The sequence below is a fragment of the Colobus angolensis genome, unplaced genomic scaffold, assembly GCF_000951035.1.
Source record: "Colobus angolensis palliatus isolate OR3802 unplaced genomic scaffold, Cang.pa_1.0 Scaffold5, whole genome shotgun sequence".
Lineage (NCBI taxonomy): Eukaryota > Metazoa > Chordata > Mammalia > Primates > Cercopithecidae > Colobus > Colobus angolensis.
This window is the reverse complement of record NW_012118487.1, coordinates 33,285,465-33,305,724: the sequence shown is the minus strand read 5'-3', so window position 1 is coordinate 33,305,724 and position 20,260 is coordinate 33,285,465. Positions and strand designations below refer to the sequence as shown.

Below are 20,260 nucleotides of genomic sequence, written 5' to 3'. Positions count from 1 at the left end.
CCAAATCCAACACAGTAGCTACCACAAGGAAAACACTCAATAAATGTTAATTGAATAAATGCTTCATGCATACATGTATATATGAAGGCTGCAAACAACGAATCAATGTTTCTATTTTCTAAAGCCTCCCACGTCTTCAATTGTGTATCTAGAAGCTGATTGACTGTTTTTATCTCCTCAATAGGATGTCTTAAATTCAGCACTCCTGATAACAAGAAAGTGAAAAGATTAAGAAGGAAACTGTGGGCCTGGCATGGTGGCTCATATCTGTAATCCCAGCACTTTGGGAGGCCAAGGTAGGAGGATCACTTGAGGCCAGGCATTTGAGACCAGCCTGGGCAACATACTGAGACTCTTTCTCTACTCAAAAAGAATAAAAATTAAAAAAAAAATTAGCCAGGTGTGATGATGCACTCCTGTAGTTGCAGCTACTCAGGAGGCTGAGAAAGGAGGATCACTTGAGCCCAGGAGTTCAAGGCTGGCTGCAGTGAGCTATTATTGTGCCACTGCATTCCAGACTGGGTGACAGACCCTATCTCTTAAAAAAAAATAAATAAATAAAAGGGAAAGAAGAAAGAAAGAAAGTGCAAAGCCAAAGCTCAGGACTTCAGGACAACCAGACCCACCTCTCATAAAATTAGCCATTACTTTCCACAATCAACCTTATGCTAAGTTATGTAGATTTAGCTATTCCTTAGAAAGTAGGCAAAGGAACCTGAACTCAGGCTGCTGAAAAGTCAATATCCCTGAATCACAAGGAAGAGATGGTTCCATTCAGCTCACCTCATGACTAGTGAGGGATAGGGCAAATGGTTCCCTACAGCTCTCTGCTCTGAGCTGCAGTTCTCTCAGAGTCACCAGGTCCCACCGCAGGTGTTTGGAGCTAAAAGGTTCTGCTGGGACCAGGTCCCACCACAGGTGTTTGGAGCTAAAAGGTTCTGCTGGGAGAATCCCCAAGCAGCTTTCCTGTCTCCAGCTGCACTTTGGATACCATGCATCTTAGTTGTGTGGCTGTGACTCCTGCTTAGTGATTACATTCTTGTATAGAATATTGTCACTTTGGGTTGCTGTATTCTCCTGTATTTGTCCTGTATCTCCTAGAGGGCAAAAGCCATAATTGCTATTTCCTTCGTATCTCCCAAAGAGTTAGGTATAACATTTAGCATAAAATGAGGTCTCAATTACCACTGATGATTGCCCAATTGTAATTAGTAAATTGGGGAAAAGTGGTGGTTTTTAACGGTCAATAAAGGTATCATGTATCTAGTCTTAGGAAATAAAAGGTTTATTGAAATGCACGTAGATAAATTATCATCAGCATAAAACTGTTATGGAGTTTTCAACATGGGGTCTTTTGCTCTTAAAATGAAGTGAAACTTTGTAAGTCCATGGTCCAATAGGAAAAATATTATATCTCTCTGCTCAGATAAAGTCCTTTAAAAAAGTAAATCTCTTTTGAAATGGTCTTTTAAACGTCTCCAGCCTGTGAATATATAACAAAACAAAAGCCATATTAATAGATATAATTTTCTCCATTTAAAAAGAAGAATTAAATAGGAATGATTTAGGGGTAATAAACAATGAAAATACCTAGGAATTTGAAACTCTAAAATTTTCTCCTATTTTATTAAGTACGTACTAAAATATTTGATATAATAAAAAGAATTTACCAAAACAAAATAAATGACAAGTGGTCATAAAAATGCAAATAAAGTCAATCATTTTATTATTATACATTTAGGAACAAAGTTGAAATGTCTCCTCAAATAAACAATTTTTAAATAACTCTGATGTCAATAATTTGGAAATACAGTCCTAAATGAGTTTTAATTTCCATTGGAGGCTAAATATCTTTAATAGAAGACTTGAAATCAATAAATATAGTAATAGAAAATAGGACAAAACTTTCAGAGAATTTCTGAAACTTTGTGGGTCAATAGAAATTAGCAATTCATTTTCTACGAATCATCCTCAGTGTAAAATGAGTCATATTCTGTTTCCACAGGGTGCTCTGGTCTGACCTGTTTGGCTCCCCCCAGGTGGTGTTGCTGTCCTTCTCCAATGGTGAGTCTGTTGAATGGGATTATCTTCATAGTGGTTTTCTTCATGGAATACCACCGGGATTTCCAAGTGGCCCAAATAATTCCATTATCATAACCATTAGGAGTAGATGCTTTTGAGTAAGTGCCACCTAAAACAAGTGGTAGATGTACATATCATTATTCTGGAAACTTTTTACCTCTGCAAGTCTGTGAAGAACTGTCTATTACGAAGTGCATTGCCAGTTACATAAAATTTATAGCGTTATCTGCTAACTAAAAATGTCCCCAAAGATTCCTAAAATCTCAATTTATAATTAAAATAAACATGTTATTAAACAACATCTGTGTTGTGACTCATGGTCACATCCACACTTTAAATTTATTCACTACTAGTAGGACTAGAAACCCAAAGTTCCCTAATCGGCCTCTTTCCCTAAGCTTATTCATCCTGGACTCAGCTACTGCGGACCATCTTTCCTCATGCAGGTTAGAAGAGAAGGAGCCACCAAATTCCCAATGAGGTCATCTGAGGTTATTTGAAAGCACAATTTTATTGGTTAATTGAGGAGCTTTAGGAAATGGTTCTGGAATGTTATTTTATGTCTCCATTATAAAGTGCAACCTCCAGTGATTCACCTTCTCCTTGTCCTATGGAAGCAGATCTCGTGTAATTTTGTAAAGGGCTTGTCAGAGCACAGCACTGGCATGAACCACAGCTCTGGCATGGCTCCCCGGGTCACAGAGATCAAGCATTTTCTCTTAGAGTTTCTTCTCATTATATGGTTTGTGAGTGCAGAGATAAGTTATGTTTCTCCAATTTAAAAATGTTGTGAAAAACAAACTGTTACTTTAAATAAATTTTGCAAAGTTTCCTAGTTGGTGATTGGCTAGGACATCAGGAGGTAAGGTTGCTCATCTCGGTAGATAAGGAGACTATGGTTTGCTACAAGCCTGGAATGGTTTGGAAGACTGGTTTCACTCATCTACCCAGCAGATATGTGTGAGGAAGCCCTGCTGATGCTAAACAGGTCTGGTCTGGGTTGTTTGGCTTTCCCCAGGTGGTGTTGCTGTCCTTCACCAACAGAGAGTCTGTTGAACATGACTATCTTCTTAGTGGTTTTATTCATGGAATAAAATAATGCCACTGGAATTTCCAAATAATGCCATTATTGTAATATGGATCCTTTAGCATCGGTAAGGCTTCCCCACATGTAACTGCTGGGTAGATGAGTGAAACCAGTGTTCCAAACCATTCCAGGCTTATAGCAAACCATAGCCTCCTCATCCAACCCCCATCCTAAAATAAGTTTCTACTATCCTCAAACTGGTCTCTTCTCTCAAGCTTTCACAAACCTCTGCCCTTACCAGTATTTGCCTGCTCTTTATTCCGTTCCTCCAAACACCTGCTCACTGCGTGTATCTGACACAAAGCTCATGGGAAGCCAGGTTAATGTGTGAACAAGCAGCCATATAGTAATGTTAATCTATCCAGATCATATATGTAGTATGTCTAAAGGAGATAACACAACCCACAGTGCCAGTTATGATGGTGATCGTTACAGGTATAATGCCAAGCAACTGGATATTTTGCAGCAGGTGTATTTCTTTAGGAGGGCTAATTTTACGCATGAACTTGGTATTATCCACTTCCAGTTTCAAAGAACTTAGTTGAAATAAAGAGGCATGAGAAAATCCCTACTATCTTTATAAATTATTCTTCATTTCTTTGTATCTATTTATTACTTTTTATGAAAATACTATATATTATACATTAATTTGGAATCTAAGAAAGGAAAACGTACCTTGGTAATAAACTCCATTGAGGTGGCCAGCATGACACTTGTTCATCCACCAACCAGATCCATCCTGTTCAGCACAGTTGCCTTCAAACTTATCATTGTCATTGTCCCAGGTACTGAACTGCATGCCATTGTGGGATGTGAAAAACTTGTCGCTAGGATCGTCGCCAAAATCATAGCCATCAAAGGCATCTCCAGCATCTCCACCAGCGAAGTAGGCATACGTTAGGCGGTACTTGTCAGCTTCAGGTCCCACCTTGAACGTGGCATAGTCTGCAGTACTGAGAAGAAGGAAATACAGCCATCACATGCTGACTCTCCTCAGGGATCTCAGAATTTCGCTCTTTCGTAGGACATTTCCTTGGAATTTTTGACTTTGTTTCTTACGGCTGAAATGTGCTCATTGAGTAAAGTTTTTTGCAAGTCTGGCAAGAGGCAATGGATATGTGAACCAGTCCACAGCTCATTAATACTACCCGGGAGGGGCCAAAAAGCCTTTGAAGCATCTCAGTGAAAACTAATAATTACACTCACTTGAATGCTTTTTTGCTTGTTTCATTCTAAGATCAAATCCAGATGTGTGGATGACTCTAATTTCGTGTTTCCTACTTTTATTGAAATGTTGTGCATTGCACACGCGTTATCATAGATCACATAAATTATCTGATGGTAAGTGACCCTTAATTATTGCACTAAACTTGAAGGAGGTACAGTTCCATTAGCCACTCTCACCACCAGAAGGGTTAGGTGCTGCTAAAGGGATTTTCTTTCTCAAATCAGTGTGGTAGCGGCAAGAAGGAGAGCTTCTGAGGGCATTACACAATCAAAGTCTTCCCTGTGTGGTCCAAAGCACGTGAGCTGAGGAGTTAGAGAGATTCTTTCCTAGAAAAAATTGTGCAAGTGGGCCATAATTCTATAGAGTGGAGTAAAAAATGGGCCTTAATGAAGGAACAGAAATTTCCAGAAAATATTTAACCTCTTTTCTAATCTCCGGTAACTGGGAAATGGAAGGTCCTTTCCTAGAAGAAGTTCTACTGACTATAGCCCTTTCTGGATTAAAAACCAACCAAACAATAAAAAAAAAATCCGTATGTTTGGAGACAATATATTTCGCTATTCCTTAAACATAACAAGAGGGTTGGATATTTTTCTGCACTTTAATTAGGTAACAATGCTTAAAACCTTCAAATATCTCAAGCAAAAAGAAGCCTCTAGATCACCAAAAGAGCTAGCTGGTTTAATTTTAGGGTAGCTCATGATTTGACAGAATAAATGGCCATTAAGGCACTGGGAAGTCTGAAGAGGCTGTATTTGCTTTTCAACCAGGATAGTTGTTAAGAGGACAGGCTCTAAAGTTAAACTACTTGAGTTCGAATTCTACCTCTACCATTTATCAGCAATGTGACTTTGAGCAAGTTAATCTGTAAAATGGGATTAATAATAATACCTGTTTCATGAAATAGTAATGTAGACTAGATAAAATTATAATTTTATGCTCAATTTCTGGGACAGATTAAAAGTTCAGTAATTAGCTATTATTCTGAACGGTGCCAGGGTAATTAGATTGTACCAAAACACTCAGATTCATCCTGAATAGAATTTACCTTTTTGGATTGCCCAGGAGCCAAACTGACTCCTGGAGAAAATGGTGGCTGGATATGCTGTTTGCATTTGTCAGGCTGCATTTGCCATTGTCTATTGACAGTTGGAAAGTGCACATTCCAGACAATCTTTACAATAAAAAGTTAGAAGTCATTTCAAAACAGTACCTGGTTCTGCCATTCCAGTCTTCCAGTTCCACTCTTAATGCATATGGGATGGCAGACTGTGTGCTTATCAAATGAATCTTCTCATTACCCAGCCAAAATTCTGTTGTGCCAGTAGGAGACAGATGTCCAAATCCTTCCTTATATTGAATCCAGTTTTTCTTGAAATCCACACTGCCATCAAGTCTCTAATTACACATTTGCATGGGCAAAAGGAGAAAATAGATTATCAATGCATTTAAAGAGAATGCTACCAACATTTTGTCAAAAATACAGAGCATTGGTTCTATCAACTCACAACTAAGTGAACTTGGCCAAGCTACCTCAGTTTCCTTATGTATCAAATAGGAAAAATGATGCTTACTTTTTAGGGTTGCTGCAAGGATCATGAGAGAGAATATATGAGAAATGCTTAGGAGAGTTCCTGGCACATCATAAATTCTAAATTAGTGGTAGTATTGAAAAGATACCTAGACGACTTCAGAACTCTGATTGGATATTACTGATTCTTACACTTATGATGGAACCTATTGCTCAATTGGTGTCTGACAACTAATGCCTCCACCATTCACTCCCTCTGAGCACCCCCTGTAGGAACAGTTGTAACAGTGGTGGGACGTAAACAGAGGGTAAAGGAGCCAAGACTCCTAGTGGGTATCAGCAAGTGGCAGATGCAACAAAGGTTCCTTGTCTTGGGGCAGCCCAACTGTGTCCTCTGGTGTGTGAAAGGGTGGTGGTGGTGGCGGGGTGAGGGTGAGGGTGTTAGGCTTCATTGTCTTGTAAAGGGCAACCTCAGGTCTTGACCTACCTGACAAAAGAGTTTCCTTCTTTTTCTTTGTCACTGTGGTACTGATTATGTGCCATCATGAATCTACAAAGTCAGTGCCAGCACAATATAGTCAAGTCACAAACTCTGAAACTATACCACCTAGGTTCAAATGCTGATTCTGTTGCTTATTAGTTATGTGGTCTTGGGCAAGTTATTTAACTTTGTGTGCCTCAGTTTCCTTTTCTGTAAATAGGAGTAACAGAAGTACCTTCCTCTTAGGGCTATTGCAAGGATTAAATGAGCTAGTGTTCACAAGGTGCTTAGAAAAGTATCTGCCATATGGCAGAAACAATGTAGGCACTTATTAAATACACATGGTGAGGAAAAAATTACCTTCTGTAACACAGTCCATCCATTTCCAGACCCATCAATTTCACAGTAGACTAAGAATTGCTGGTTAGCTTTCAGAGGTTTGATAAAGTAAAGCCCGCTCTGTTTAGCTCCCTTATTGGCAATGTCTTGACAATCTGGAGAAGGAGAATTGACTTTTACTGTGGTTTGAAATGTAAGTAAGACTGTGCCAGCCTTGAAAAATAGTTTTTAACATGTAGTAAACTATTCATTTTCCAAGAGTAATTTTCTTACTTTTCACATCACCATTCCTTTTAAACTCTTTTTTAGCTATTCAAGAAAGGTCTAGACAACTGAAATTCTTAAACTTAATGGGTAGCCACTTTCTAAACTATTCCTATACATTCTAGTACATACTCTCTCCTTTACGTTATTTACTTTGATGAACCTAATCCCAATATAACCTTCATCAGTTACCTTTCCCAGTGGTATCATGGATTTGCACCGTGTCTTTGCAAGGTTCCTGGCACTGTGCTTCAAGCTGGGCCACCTTCTGTTTCAGGTTAACAATCTTTTGGTTATTTGTATTATATATTTCCTGCAAAAATCTATGAACAGAAACATAAGAAGACAAAAATAAGTATTCCTTTCAGAAGAGTAATTTTGTATTTTCTTTGGAAACTGCTAACTAAATATTTTATCAAGAATTACTTTCTGATAAATTATTCCATTCTTGGGGAAAATGTAAGATTATATCACTAAATTAAGAAGAATTAAAATTATAAACTTTTTGAAAAAAAAAAACCAAAAATCAATCAAAACAGGAATACAATGTGAACCTGAATCTTTTCACTTAGAATGGGGCATATTGTTTCAACTCCAAACACAAATAACAAAGTCCTTGTCAATAAACAAATGTCATTGATACTTTGCTTTTTACTTTATGCATAAGGGGCAGCAGATAGGAACTGTGATGAGACTGGTTAATAGGAACACGCTTTTTGCTTTAGAAGCAGGAAAGGCTCAGTTCAGTAATTCACATGTGCTGAAGCAATATACCTTTCGCATGTGGATCTATTGAGGTTATACTTATAAGCTTCAATCTAAAATATAACTTACACAGGGAAAGGATCTGGAACGTTATTGTATGTAAAATAAAACAACAGATACTTCCCCTTTCTTCTTTAGTGTTACTGGTTACATAGCTTTGAAAATGGACTAGGGGAAGTAAAAATCCTACTTTTGTAGTTACTTACAGGGTGGCTTGTAAATATTCAAAAATGATAAAAAACTGTCTACAATGCATAAACTGTTCTTTCTTTGAAGTAAAAAAGGGTAGACAAATTATTTGTCCACGTTTTCCCTCTACTTTGTCTTAGGCAATTTCTGTACAATAACCTCCTTCAACTTCAATGATGGACAATAACAATGCAAGTAATAATAACAACAATCATAACAAGGGCCCTCTGATAGCAAAAAGAGGAGGAATCTTTCCTGGGCCTTTCTCCTTAGCTACTATTTATCCCAATTTCTCAAGCTGCTTTGAGAAAAATTTTGAAAAAAAATTGGGGAAAAATGTTAAAACTGTATCTGAAACCTTATGTTCAGAAAGTTTATGAGTCCCTGAGAAGCTGTTAACAGAGACATTCACTTCCAAACGAAGGGAAGAGACTGTGCAGGTTCATTCTGCAATGATCAGCATGAGCTTTGCAATGTTTGCTACACTTAGTCTCTTAAGACATGTTTCTTCCTGCTCCACCGTCTATATAATTGACGTTAGGAGCCAAAATCCTTACTATGCCTCTGTTTGCTGATTTTTTTTAACCCCGAATTTGTCAACATTTTTATAAAAAGGATTTGTTTTTAACACCCAAATTCCTGTGAGGTTGATTTTATGTTGTAAGATAAATGGGGGATGGGGAAAAATTTTTTGATAAATATGGTCAAACTAGCATTTGAAGACATCTAGAACTTCTTTCTCCAATGTGATTATTAATTAGCAATTATAATCCAGTATAATTTATATTGCACTAAAAACTTCTATCTCCACTATGTTCAACATAATCAGGCATAATGCCACTGGGATATTATAAATGGGGGAAAACACATTAAAAATTACTTTCACTCCAGTATGGAATATTAAATAAAAATTAAATCAGTCTTGCAGAGCAAATTGAAACAAAAATCCTTACCGAATACTTGAGTCATGTGTTAAAATCAATGCTTCATATTTCATAATTTCTTCTAACATCTTCCTGGACTTCAGAGTAGCAGTGTCTATCATATCTGTAATATAGGATCAGAGACATAAAAATCCTTAAGCAAATAGAACAACTAAAACAACAGCAAAAGAACTTCGCAGATTATTATTCTTATTTTTTGGTGAGTAGTCTTTATTTTCTCACTTGGTTTTGATGATTCATCAGGATTATAACTGAGTTGGATTGCTTTTATCAGCTCTTTGACTTCTGCTGTTTTGTTTTCAACTTGATGTAAGATGTCTTCCAAAGACTGTAGATCCTTGTCTACTTTGGTTTGATAAGTAGACAGGAAATCTGCAATGCCACAGGTAGTTGGACAATAACTACCCTGAAAATACAACAGTGATTAAAAATGTTGACAGATGCTACACTTAAAATCTATTAAGAAAAATAGGTAAAACCTAGACTATGTTTTTAAAAAGTTGCAAGTGCCAGATGAGATTTATGAGGGAATTATTTCTATTCCTCTGCCCCTCTCCAGTTCACACACAAAGAGAGAAACAAAAACTACTTACGAATCTTTCATCTAAGATGCAGCAGTTGTCTCTGGTAGCAACATACTAAAAGAGAAAAAAATACAGAAATTTCACTAGTTCATTATCTGCTTTATTTTCCAGCTTTCCATTTAAAACAATGTTTTGTGAAGAGCACACTTACTGCCACACATGTTGAAGAGAGAAATAAAAGAGCATAGAAGTAGAGAATTAAATTCCGGGGGTGCAAGGACCAACTCATGATGTCTGGGTGCTCGGAGCTCCGAGCCTTGTAGCGTCAGCACTGTCACCTCTCAGGCTCCAATTGTCCCTTTATGTAAGCTCCTGGGACAGCCAGGACTGCAAGTGGCTGGAGCTGATCACGGGACCTCCTTACCAGAAGGAGGGGGAGGTCTTTCCCGTTCCTTTTTCCTCATCCTGGCCCCCAGTCTACACTGTCAGGTTCCCAGATTTTGCACAGAGGTTGAAGCTCCTCCTTTTTGGCCCAGCTCAAGTTTTTTTCTCTGATCCAAAATTACCTGCAAAGGCTAGTGAAGCATTATCCATTGCTGTGAGGAGGAGGGGAGTCCTGGAGGCTGTGTGGTGCAACTTCTTCCAGTACATGGCTGAGAGCAAACAGATCTGACCTCGAGCAAACCCAGTCTATCCTTAAGATGGGGCCTGCTGCCATCACCCAAATTACTGAAAGAACTTTCTCAGTCTAGGGATCAGTTAACATTATTATTTTTAACCCGTGGCTGTGACAGGAGGAGACTGACTTCCCCCATGTTCCAGTACACTATTCCCAGGGACGAATGACCCTGGAAATACACTCCTGTCCCTCTGTGTTGACCATGTTCATAGGCTCTCAGTTTTTAGGGAGCTTTCAAGCTCAATCTTCTCTTTGTCTGAAGATGGGAGTTTTTTGGGAGCTTTCTAGCTCAATCTTCCCTTTGTCTGAAAATGGGCATGGCACCCCATCTGCCACAGAGAGGAAAGAGCCAGGAGCCCACTTCATTGTTCTTGTGGTTCCATCACACTATCTCAGAGGAGAGAAAAATCCACCTCCCTTGTATCTGAGGAGAGTAGAGGCATAGCTGAAGGAAGAGGGTCAAAATGGGTTGCTGGAGAGGGGCTATCATCTCTGTTTGACCCTTACAGCATCCTTGTGTTTGGGAAAACATATCTGTCATCACTGCCTATTGAGACTTATCATTGTGCATTGCACTATTATTAATGTCTCTATTTTTGGTTATCCTTCATTTCTTCCTCTGGAACCAAGCTTATTATAAGTTTTGATAAAATACATTAGTGGGAGAAATGCCTCCAGTTTGAAAGAAATACTAATACTTTAATGTTTAATTCTGTCTTTACAAAGGAATATTTATGTGACTCAAAAACAAAGATAAATGTTCACATTCAGTAAATAATCAATAATTATAACAAAATGAACACATCAAAACCAGATTTGTTGCTTTTCCTCTCCTCCTTAATATATCCCTCTCTGACTTAGCAGTTATTGTCAATCATATCACCATACCACCAGCCAATTGAGTCTCACAATCTTTCTCATCCATCTTGTTTACTCAGCTGATCAGTTGTCAATTGAATTAAACATTAAAGTGTTAGTATTCTTTCAAACAGCTCTACCTCAGATAGTATTTGTAGCAACCTTATATTACATGTATACATGCCGTATCCACTGCATTAGATTGTAAACTGATTTCTACGGCTACAGCGTCTAACGCATATAGCTATACTTAACATAATTGTAGTTAAAACTCAGTAACTATGTAATGACTTGAATCAGTTGCCTCTGTGAAGAAGTATAGGATGCAGAGGTGGAGGACAGGGTTGGAAAAAAGGTTTCATTTTTCTCTGTAAACATTCTATATTTAGAATTTTGAATGAATATAAATATTATCTACTAAAATATATATAAAATCAAAACATGTAATTATTGATCATTCACAAAGATTTACATAGTACACTGATAATCACATCTTGCTAACTTTTTAATATGATTTGAATATGAAAGGTGAGTCAGGCATTGCCTTTGCCTTTAAGAAGTGTATAGCTCAATTGGAGAATGTATAAATAAATAGTTGTTAAGAGCTTTGGAGTCCATCTCCCCAGGTTTGAATCCCATCTTTACAATTTACTGACCGTGTGATTCAGTACAAATTACTCGATCTCCTTGAGTTCTATTATCTATGTTAGTAAAAGAGAGATAATACTTATGATATAGTATTTACTTAATAGGGCTATCACTAAGATTTAGTGGGATAATGTGTTGAGCACATTGCCCAATTCTTGGTAAGTGTTAGTAAATGTTTGTAAGGTTTATGAATTACCAAATGTATTTGGTATACAATCTACATAAATAGGAAACTCATTTATTAGAGCTGTTATTGGTAGATTTGGTTCATGGGGAAAAAGCTTTGTTGTTCCAGCTACAGAAAGTTCTCTTTAATAAAAAATCTGTTGCAACTGACTGCAGTCTCATTCTGTAAGACTCCCCAGAGAAGAAAGCACCTGGTCATTTAGTTTAGGAAATTCCATTCAAATTGATTTTATCAATCAAAGATCAAATGATAATATAAATGGATTGCATGCCTTATGAGAAGGTATACTTCTTATCAGTAAGAATGTTCAAGCAAAGTGTGTTTAGACAGAGCATGTCTTTGTGGTTCTTTTTGCTGAAGACCATAAAGTATTAGTTTGTCGAATTTAGGGTAACAATTCATGCAGCCACAGGTTGTGTTTTGAGCTCCTTAATGTCATAAAGTTTCATTGATTGTATTAATATATATAATATTCACAAAGTTGAAACACATTTAAATTGAGGACATTAGAAATTCTATCTTATCCCATTTGAGAAGTGGAATACTTGTATTACTGGCTTTTAACTGACTTGTATTGGAATCTAGATGTGTTATCACAATTTTAGAGAAAATAATTTCCTTTTACTACCATCTCAAGTCCTAAATCCAAATCATATAAGACAAGATACTTGCTTTCTGAGAAAAAAAAAAGGGTCAACATTGATTTAACGGTCTACATTGGCCTTGCATTCAATCTAGTATCACTTAGGTTTATTAAATTTTAACTAGTTTTTTCATGTTTGGGCCAATTTTTTCTTTGAAAAATGATAAATGATTGATGAATTCCAGGAATGAAGAATATTTGTTAAATCACAGTTCTTCTACTTCCAGGTATTTTTTTTGAGATAATAGCGTAGGTAGTATTTAAGCCAAAATAATCATTTAATGTAATTCTGAGGTCAATGGGCCTGTTTATTGAAATAATTACGTCCCAAATTCCCTGTCATCCAACCGGTTGTGTTCTGATTTGAAAACACAAATCTATAGCTAACAGTCTTCATGTATATTGATAATTTACTTTGTGAGTCAAGTCTGTTACGTTCATCTTTGCTCCAAAATTATTTGCTGAATTTAAATTTGATTATGTAGAAGACTTCTTGACCTGGTGACAAATGATATAGGCCCCAAGGAATAATAGGAAAGAACTACCAATTTTGAACTTCTTCTTTATGCTAGATATTATGTGGTAGTATAGTTGTTGTTGTTGTCATGTATATTCTCTTATTTAATCCTCACCACAAGCCTAGGAAGTAGATATAATTATCTGTATCTTATAATGAAAAAAGAAAGGCCTAGCGATGTTGTCTAACACATGCAGGGTCCATGTGCCAGAACAGGAACTCAAACCCATGGGGTCCAATGCCTGTGCTTTTAACAGTGAATCTTAATACAACCATGAAGCACTTCTTAATTTAAAATAATACACAGATACAAGGTGTTATGAGGCTCAAAATTATTCACTGATAGAATGGATTTTAAAGATGTGTGTATGCATCTATATAAGTGTGTGCATGATTATTTGAACACATATTTACATCTATCTATCAACTTATCTATCTTCTTCTTAGGGTTAGAGACAAGATTTTGTGAATGATCTTTTACAGTCTTCGAGTATTTCTCAAACCTAGATTTGCATTGTTTTATGATCAGCTTGTGTTTAAGGCCTTTTTTTTTTTCTCTTTAGAGATGGAGCCTAGCTTTGTTGCTCAGTCTGGCCTCAGACTGAACTCCTGGATTCAAGCAATCCTCTTGCCTCAGCCTCCTGAGTAGCTCGGACAACGGGCATGTGCCACTGCACCTGGCTTCAGTCCAATTTTAGATGGAAGCAGTTTTTCAATGCTAACTGCATGGTCCAAGTTTAATAGGACTTGATAAATTGAATTCCATCAGTAGGTTAAAGGGAGAGACAGTCACTACGTGGTCAAGGAAGCTCAAATCAATGGTGACAATGATATATCTGTTTTTCTAATAAGTAAACCATTTCTAGATCTAAGCTAAATTTATAACCTGAACGCTTAGAACTGACTTCCTAAAAACTGGCAGAAAGAAAATGACCTATTGGCATATTGAAAACCAGTCCAACCTAATAGTAAAAATATCCCATTAAGGGCAACAGAGTTGTCTGTTAGAATATTTGCTTTGTGTATAAAAATAGCCCAGGGAAAGTGAAAATGCAAAAGCTTTCTTGGTAGTCTATTAACAATGTGCTTTTAGTTTCACTATGTAAATCAAAGACAAAAACAACACTGGGCAGAGGTAAAATGGACTCCCTCACTGGCAGAAGAACGGCAGCCACATGCTGAGTTTTGCGCTTCTTAACTTCATAAAGTTTCATTACATGTGTCATTTGAGGGATCTGTCCTAGTGGCAGGGATGTTGAAAAATCTACTGTGATTGGAATTTAGGAAATTAAGTAACTGGGTGCCTAGAGGAAGAAGGATTATCCCATTGGTAATTACAGAGGCCAAAGAGGCTGGAAATTAGCCATTTTTAATACTAGTTTGAGACTAAGGAATGATCTGAGGTGCCCTGGATTGAGACAAATTGGAACAGAGAAGTTGGATTTACGTGTTTTGCTATGCTACATTGGTATCTGTTACTGGTTTTTTTTTTTTTTTTTTTTTTTTTTTTTTTTTTTTACATCTTTGTGTAACCTATGATTTCAAATCTCTCACCCCATGAAAGAATTTTCACTACTAAATGTGATTAGCAGGAGATTTACAAGAGCAAATGAGTGTGGGAAAAAAAAAAAAAAAACACCACCAACAAAGGGGCCAAGTTATATTCACAAGAATGTGCCATGGAAAGAAGAAACTTTAACCCTTGAGTAGAAATACTGGCCTATGTTGAAAGTGGACAGGCCCCTGTTTGAGAAACACTGTGGTTATTTTGTCATATAAACTATTTTTGGAGGAAAATATATATTCCTAAAGAAGGAGAGAAAATAAGAAGAATAGAAAATGCTACGAGATCAAAGCAACTCAGTCATCTTATCTAACTTAACACACACATTTGCTTTAACCTGCAATCTTGAATGAGGACAAACAAACATTTATAAGATTTAGATCTTTGTTTTAAATTCTAACTACTTGAGTTAGTTTACTGTCTTAGTGTAATTGCACTATAGTCCTTTCAAAGTTAAATCCATATAGGATTTGCTGTGTACAAAGGCTAACTTTCTATTGACAGTTTGAAGGACTTTGCTTCATCCGTGAAAGGTGACATATCTCAGTCTTCTTCAAGTGTAGATTTCTGTGTATGCTTTACCTTGAATGCTGAAGCAGTGACCTCCGCTAAGTAAACAAAGATATGATTTGCAAAATCACAGATTAAGTCAAAAACCCAAATATTTATTGAATGTTTTGCAAGAAAGCCAAGAGTGTAAACCACACTCTTGATGGATAACACTAAGGCTGCAAGTTACCAAAGAATGGCCTGGCTTCCAGGCTGACCAGAGCAAGCTCATTCACAAAGAAACAAGGTTAGGTCAAAATTTAGAACACTGTGTTTTGCCTTTTATAAACAGCACAGAGGAAATTCAAGATCCAGGAAACCGGTTGCTTAATTGTGCGTCCTTCTGGGTCGGAAAACTACATGATATTTACATATCAATATGTCCTTTGGATCTCACTATGCTTTATAAAGTTAATTTCCTCATTAGTACTTTATTGATATTTAATACTACATCATCTAATTATGGCTATGGAAGGCCCCATACCCCTCCTCATATTATCCTGATATGTTAAGCTATTTCTAGCTCTGACTGAGAAACTTTACAGAATTTATCTAGGATAATACCTAAAATAATGCTGAATTCAAATATGCACCACAAAATTTGGCTGCCGGGTAACTGCACACTGTCCCACGGTGTTCCTCTGCTGGATGCTTAGACCAAAGTGGCCATTCACTTAGTAAATACATATTGGGCATATACTATTTGTCAGGCCCTGTTCTATACAACGAACCAAAGTATCTGCTGATAAGTTTATATTCTAGTGGAGAGAAAGAGGATGTAAACAAAATATAATATAATGTCAGTTAGTGACAAGGACCGTGAACAAAAATGAAGAAGGATTAAGGAAATGAGAGATTAGAGGAGGTGCTGTTTTAGATACGGTGGTCGGACAGCGCTCTAGGTTAAGGTAACATTTGCTGGGTTTCTGGTGAGGCTAGTTACAAAGCTCATGGCTGGCTCACTATTGCCACCTGCAGGCCCGATACATTTGGAGAATGAATGATTTAAAGCCAACATACACATATTTTTCTATTTAGAGCTGTCAGAGATTTGACAAGTATAGGTAAGTAATAGAATGAGAAGTATACTGAGAGAGGAACACTGCGCAAGTTAGCCAGAAAACACCAGGATGACCATCCACACATTACTACTGAGCTTGTGAGTGATGCCATTCTCCTCATCGAAATCCTCCAAGGAATTCTCATTTCCTATCCAGTTAAATATAAACTTCTCAGCCTTGTATTTAAGCTTCTCCAAAAAAAAAGAAAGGCCAATATAACTTGTTAGGAATATCTTATAAATTGGATTGAGGTAGCACATCCCATAAAATTTCAAAATTTTGCCTTCATGAGGCTTACATAAAAGCCTCATTATTATTATTATACAATTATTATTATATAATACCTTAATTACATACCTTCATTATCATATAATAATACCTTAATTAAAATAAATTTTATGTAAGCCTCATGAAGGCAAAGATTTTTATCTGTTATCATCTGTGGCGCTTGATCAGTGCACCCAATAGATACTTGTTGAGTGAATAAAATATATTTTACTAAAATATTACTAATTACTAAATATTACTAAAACACTAACATAAAATACTAAAATGCAGTTTGAGGGAGAGAGCATGACCATTAAGAAGATAACAAAATCAGTCAAGAAAAGGAAATACACCCATTTCAAAACCATCTGTTTCACAGCAAAAATCTGTAGCAAGGCAATCAGATCTCAGTGTGGGTCAGAGATAGAGCTGATGGAGAGTACCGGGGAGGGACCACAGTGATCCTCCTGACTCCATTTGAGTGGATCAGGAGAGGAGCGAGACACTCACCGTGACTTGTTGACTGAAGGAAACTTTATATATATTTAATTTTTGGAAAACTAAAGCAAAATTGTGTCATATTTTAAAACAACTCCAAGTTTGAATGATAAACATAAAATGGAATGGGCAAGTCCTAGAAAATCACAACACTAGGAAGAATTGCCTAGAGCCATTGGTCACTGTTTTTCCTGATTTGCTCTATAAAATATAAGGAGAGAAGGCTCCATATAGGCCTCTGAACAATTCCTGCTTGCCTGGAACAGGTGGGTTGCCCTAACCAAACAGTACAACTTTAACAAAGGTCAATCAAATCCTAGAAGATGGGGAAATGAGGGAGTTTATAGCATTGCGTTGTGCAGCTTTGGACTTATATAAACCTAAAAAAATTCTCTAGAATATGCAGAACTAGGGCTAGAGTATGTCATAGAGAAAGTCAAGCAACCTTCACCTGACCCTGTCCTTAGGTTTGTCTGTCTTGGTCCCATGCTTTAGCTTAGCTCACTCAGCTGTGCTCCAAGTCAGCAAGTGATCATGACCTACATTTCAGACACTATTGCAGCACCTTGGGTCACCCACTACACTCCATTTCTCAACTAGAATTTGCAACTGGGCCTCAGGCTGCCACAGCTTCTGGCTACTGTCAGGAAATGCACCAGTGCGTCCCAGCCTGGCCCCAGCACCCAACCCTATTTCGGTTTGTTGTGGTCCCTTCTTTCTCCATTCAGGAATCCCTCTCTACTTCCTGCTCTCCCAATGACAGGATCTGGTAAACTCACATGAAGTAAGGTAGGAAAGACTGAGCTCGCCTAAGGTATTACTTCTACCAAGACTGAAATTTAAACTTGAGAGAAAACTGAAGACATCAGAATCTAAAGAGAGAATTTTACAAAATAGACAGCTATTGGATGATAATTATGGGATCAAATACAAAGCAGGTAACTAAGAGCAGTTGTATAAAGCCATTTGATTATATAAAGACAGAGTTTTATTTCTATTTTAAGTACTTAGAATTTCTTCTACGTGACTATTTCTTAAAACGCTCCTTAGATTACTCTGTTTCACTTTGTTAAAAATGTTAGGTTCCTCAGCCCCTTTCCAGATCTATCGAAGAAGAGTATCTGGGAGTGGACCCCAAGAATCTTCATTTTATTAACAAGCTTCCCCAGATGATCGTTACACACAGTAAAACAGGAGAACCACTGCCCTACACAGGAGATTAACCATACCTGCTTTACCTAAGAAGGGCTTATTTCCATTAGACAATCTCAAATCTTGTATACTTCCTCTTTGTTAGAGTATTTAATACTGAAGGTATGCCGTAATCATTTCCTGTTGCAAAAAGAATTTAAAAACCAACTATATAAGTTTTTTTCTATTAAAGTTTAAAATTAGGGTTTTGTAAATCAGAAACAAAAAGACAAATACAGCACGTTCTCAGTTATAAGTGGGAGCTAAAAATGTGCACACATGGACATACAGAGTGGATTAATAGACACTGGAGGCTCCAAAGAGTGGGAGGGTGGGAGAGCAGTCAGGATTGAGTATGATGGTTACACTAAAAGCCCAGACTTCACCACTACACGATATACTTGTGTAACAAAACTGCACTGGTACCCCCTAAATCTATGAAAATAAAAAACAAAACAAAAACAAATTAGATTATGGATAATCCAGTTTACTGATGTATATTGCTTTATTGATGAATATGGCATTGATGCTGCCCAAAGAATAAAAAGTAGAGTGGCCCCAAGCCCCAGTGCCTTAACACATTGCAGAAGTAGGTGTTCCAGAAATTCAATCGCTTTACAGAGGTAGAATAGAAAGGACTTACAGAAAGACTGAATGAAGACATAGGAGAGGGGGAAATGTTTCATAGGATAATAACTCTGAGAAACAGTAAATACGGGAGAACACTAACATAAATAGGAAAATGAGAAGGGGAACTGGTTTGCTGAAGAGAGAAAATGATGAGTCCAATTTCCAACATTTTAAGTTTGGGTGGGTGTGAGACCTGTAAGGGGAGACGGCGTCAGAACGCTGGAGATGATAGAGCTTTGCGAATGAGAACTAGTGGTGAGTTGATGGAAGGCGAAGTGAGTTTCCAAGGAGAAAACAACCTGAGGACAGAATTTGGACTGAATTTAAGAGTTGGCAGAACAGGCAGAGAGGGGAAGAACGGCTCTGCCTCTACCTCATGGCGCTGTGTCTACACAAAAGCCAAAGACTTTCAGATCGCCAAATGACATCGCTTGGATGTGATTTAGCTATTTATCTGTGCCTTGGAATGCTTTCAAATGAAAGAATTATAAACAATATTTCATATATATATACACACAGATATAAGATACACATTATATATACATATATATGAAACCTTTGCTGTTAGATATGTCAGGTAATACAGAATGAGTGGTAGTCATTTTACTCATTTCATGTTCTGTGGTGCCAGAAATGGGTTGGCTGTCTAGTAAATAGATTTTGTTAATTAGTACATTCTGTGATATAATCTAGTTGTGCCTAATTTCCTGAGATGCTTGGAGGAATCGGTTGGATTTCATTGTGAATGGATTTTATGTTGCATATGTCATTACAGATTTCGATGAATACATAGGGTTTATTAGAGCTAATTCAAACCAAAATTCAAATTACTTAGAAATATAGTACTCTATTTTAGCTGGGTGCCGTGGCTCATGCCTGTAATCCCAGTACTTTGGGAGGCTGAGGTGGGAGGATCACTTAAACCCAGGAGTTCAAGACCAGCATGGGCAACAAAATGAGACTACAAAAAGTAACAAAATTAGATGGGTTTGGCAATGTGTGCCTGTGGTCCCAGATGCACAGGAGGCTGAGATGGGAGGATTCCTTGAGCCCAGTAGGTCCAGGCTGCAGTGAGCTGTGTTCGAATCACTGCATTCCATTTCAGAGCCTGGGTGACAGAGTGAAACTCTGTCTCAACTTTGTCTCAAAAAAAAAAAAAAGAAAGAAAGAAAAGAAAAGAACTGTATTTTAAGGTCCTTTGTTGGAAGCCCAGGCCTCGCTAATGGTTAGTATAATAGTGTAATAGAGCCACCTGCTGGTGAAGTTATTTTATTACCAGATAGCAACAGCCACTTCTGTGGCTACACCTGTGCACTCAGATTGTCACATAGATTATTGTAGATTAAATATCCCCCACTCATTCTTTTAGTATGTGTGCAAGTTCTCATCCATATGTTATGTTTCTCTGTTTTTGTGCTGAAGGGGTGGTGAGGTAGATATTTTTCTTAGTGTCAGTCAACAGCATTTGAAATGGGTCCTCAAGTCAAAATCTGAAATTGAGAATTTGGGATTCTCTGTGTGTTTGGAGGTACTT

General features: G+C 37.3%; 1 protein-coding gene across 2 annotated transcripts; it reads right to left on the bottom strand.

Moving 5' to 3' along the window:
* Nucleotides 1-1,264: 1,264 nt before the first annotated feature.
* FGG (fibrinogen gamma chain) lies at nt 1,265-9,922 on the bottom strand. Of its 2 annotated transcripts, XM_011959759.1 has the most exons (10): nt 9,646-9,922; nt 9,504-9,548; nt 9,133-9,316; nt 8,920-9,013; nt 7,205-7,335; nt 6,770-6,903; nt 5,611-5,795; nt 3,845-4,122; nt 2,022-2,191; nt 1,265-1,483 (listed from the first exon to the last, which is right to left on the bottom strand). In XM_011959759.1, exons 1-10 carry the CDS (start codon nt 9,721-9,723, stop codon nt 1,469-1,471), a joined length of 1,314 nt encoding a protein of 437 aa, XP_011815149.1. In that variant the 5' UTR covers nt 9,724-9,922; the 3' UTR covers nt 1,265-1,468. The 2 variants fall into 2 exon arrangements, with proteins under 2 accessions (XP_011815149.1, XP_011815148.1); XM_011959758.1 differs by lacking the exon at nt 1,265-1,483 and having other exon boundaries at nt 1,707-2,191.
* Between the last annotated feature and the right edge of the window lie 10,338 nt (nt 9,923-20,260).

Coding starts and splice junctions, on each gene's coding strand:
- FGG (XM_011959758.1), bottom strand. CDS start 9,723: ATGAGTTGGTCCTTGCACCCCCGGAATTTAATTCTCTACTTCTATGCT. Junction 5,796..6,769: donor GATGGACTGTGTTACAGAAG/GTAATTTTTTCC, acceptor ATGTGTAATTAG/AGACTTGATGGCAGTGTGGA. Junction 2,192..3,844: donor CAATGGAGTTTATTACCAAG/GTACGTTTTCCT, acceptor CACTTGTTTTAG/GTGGCACTTACTCAAAAGCA.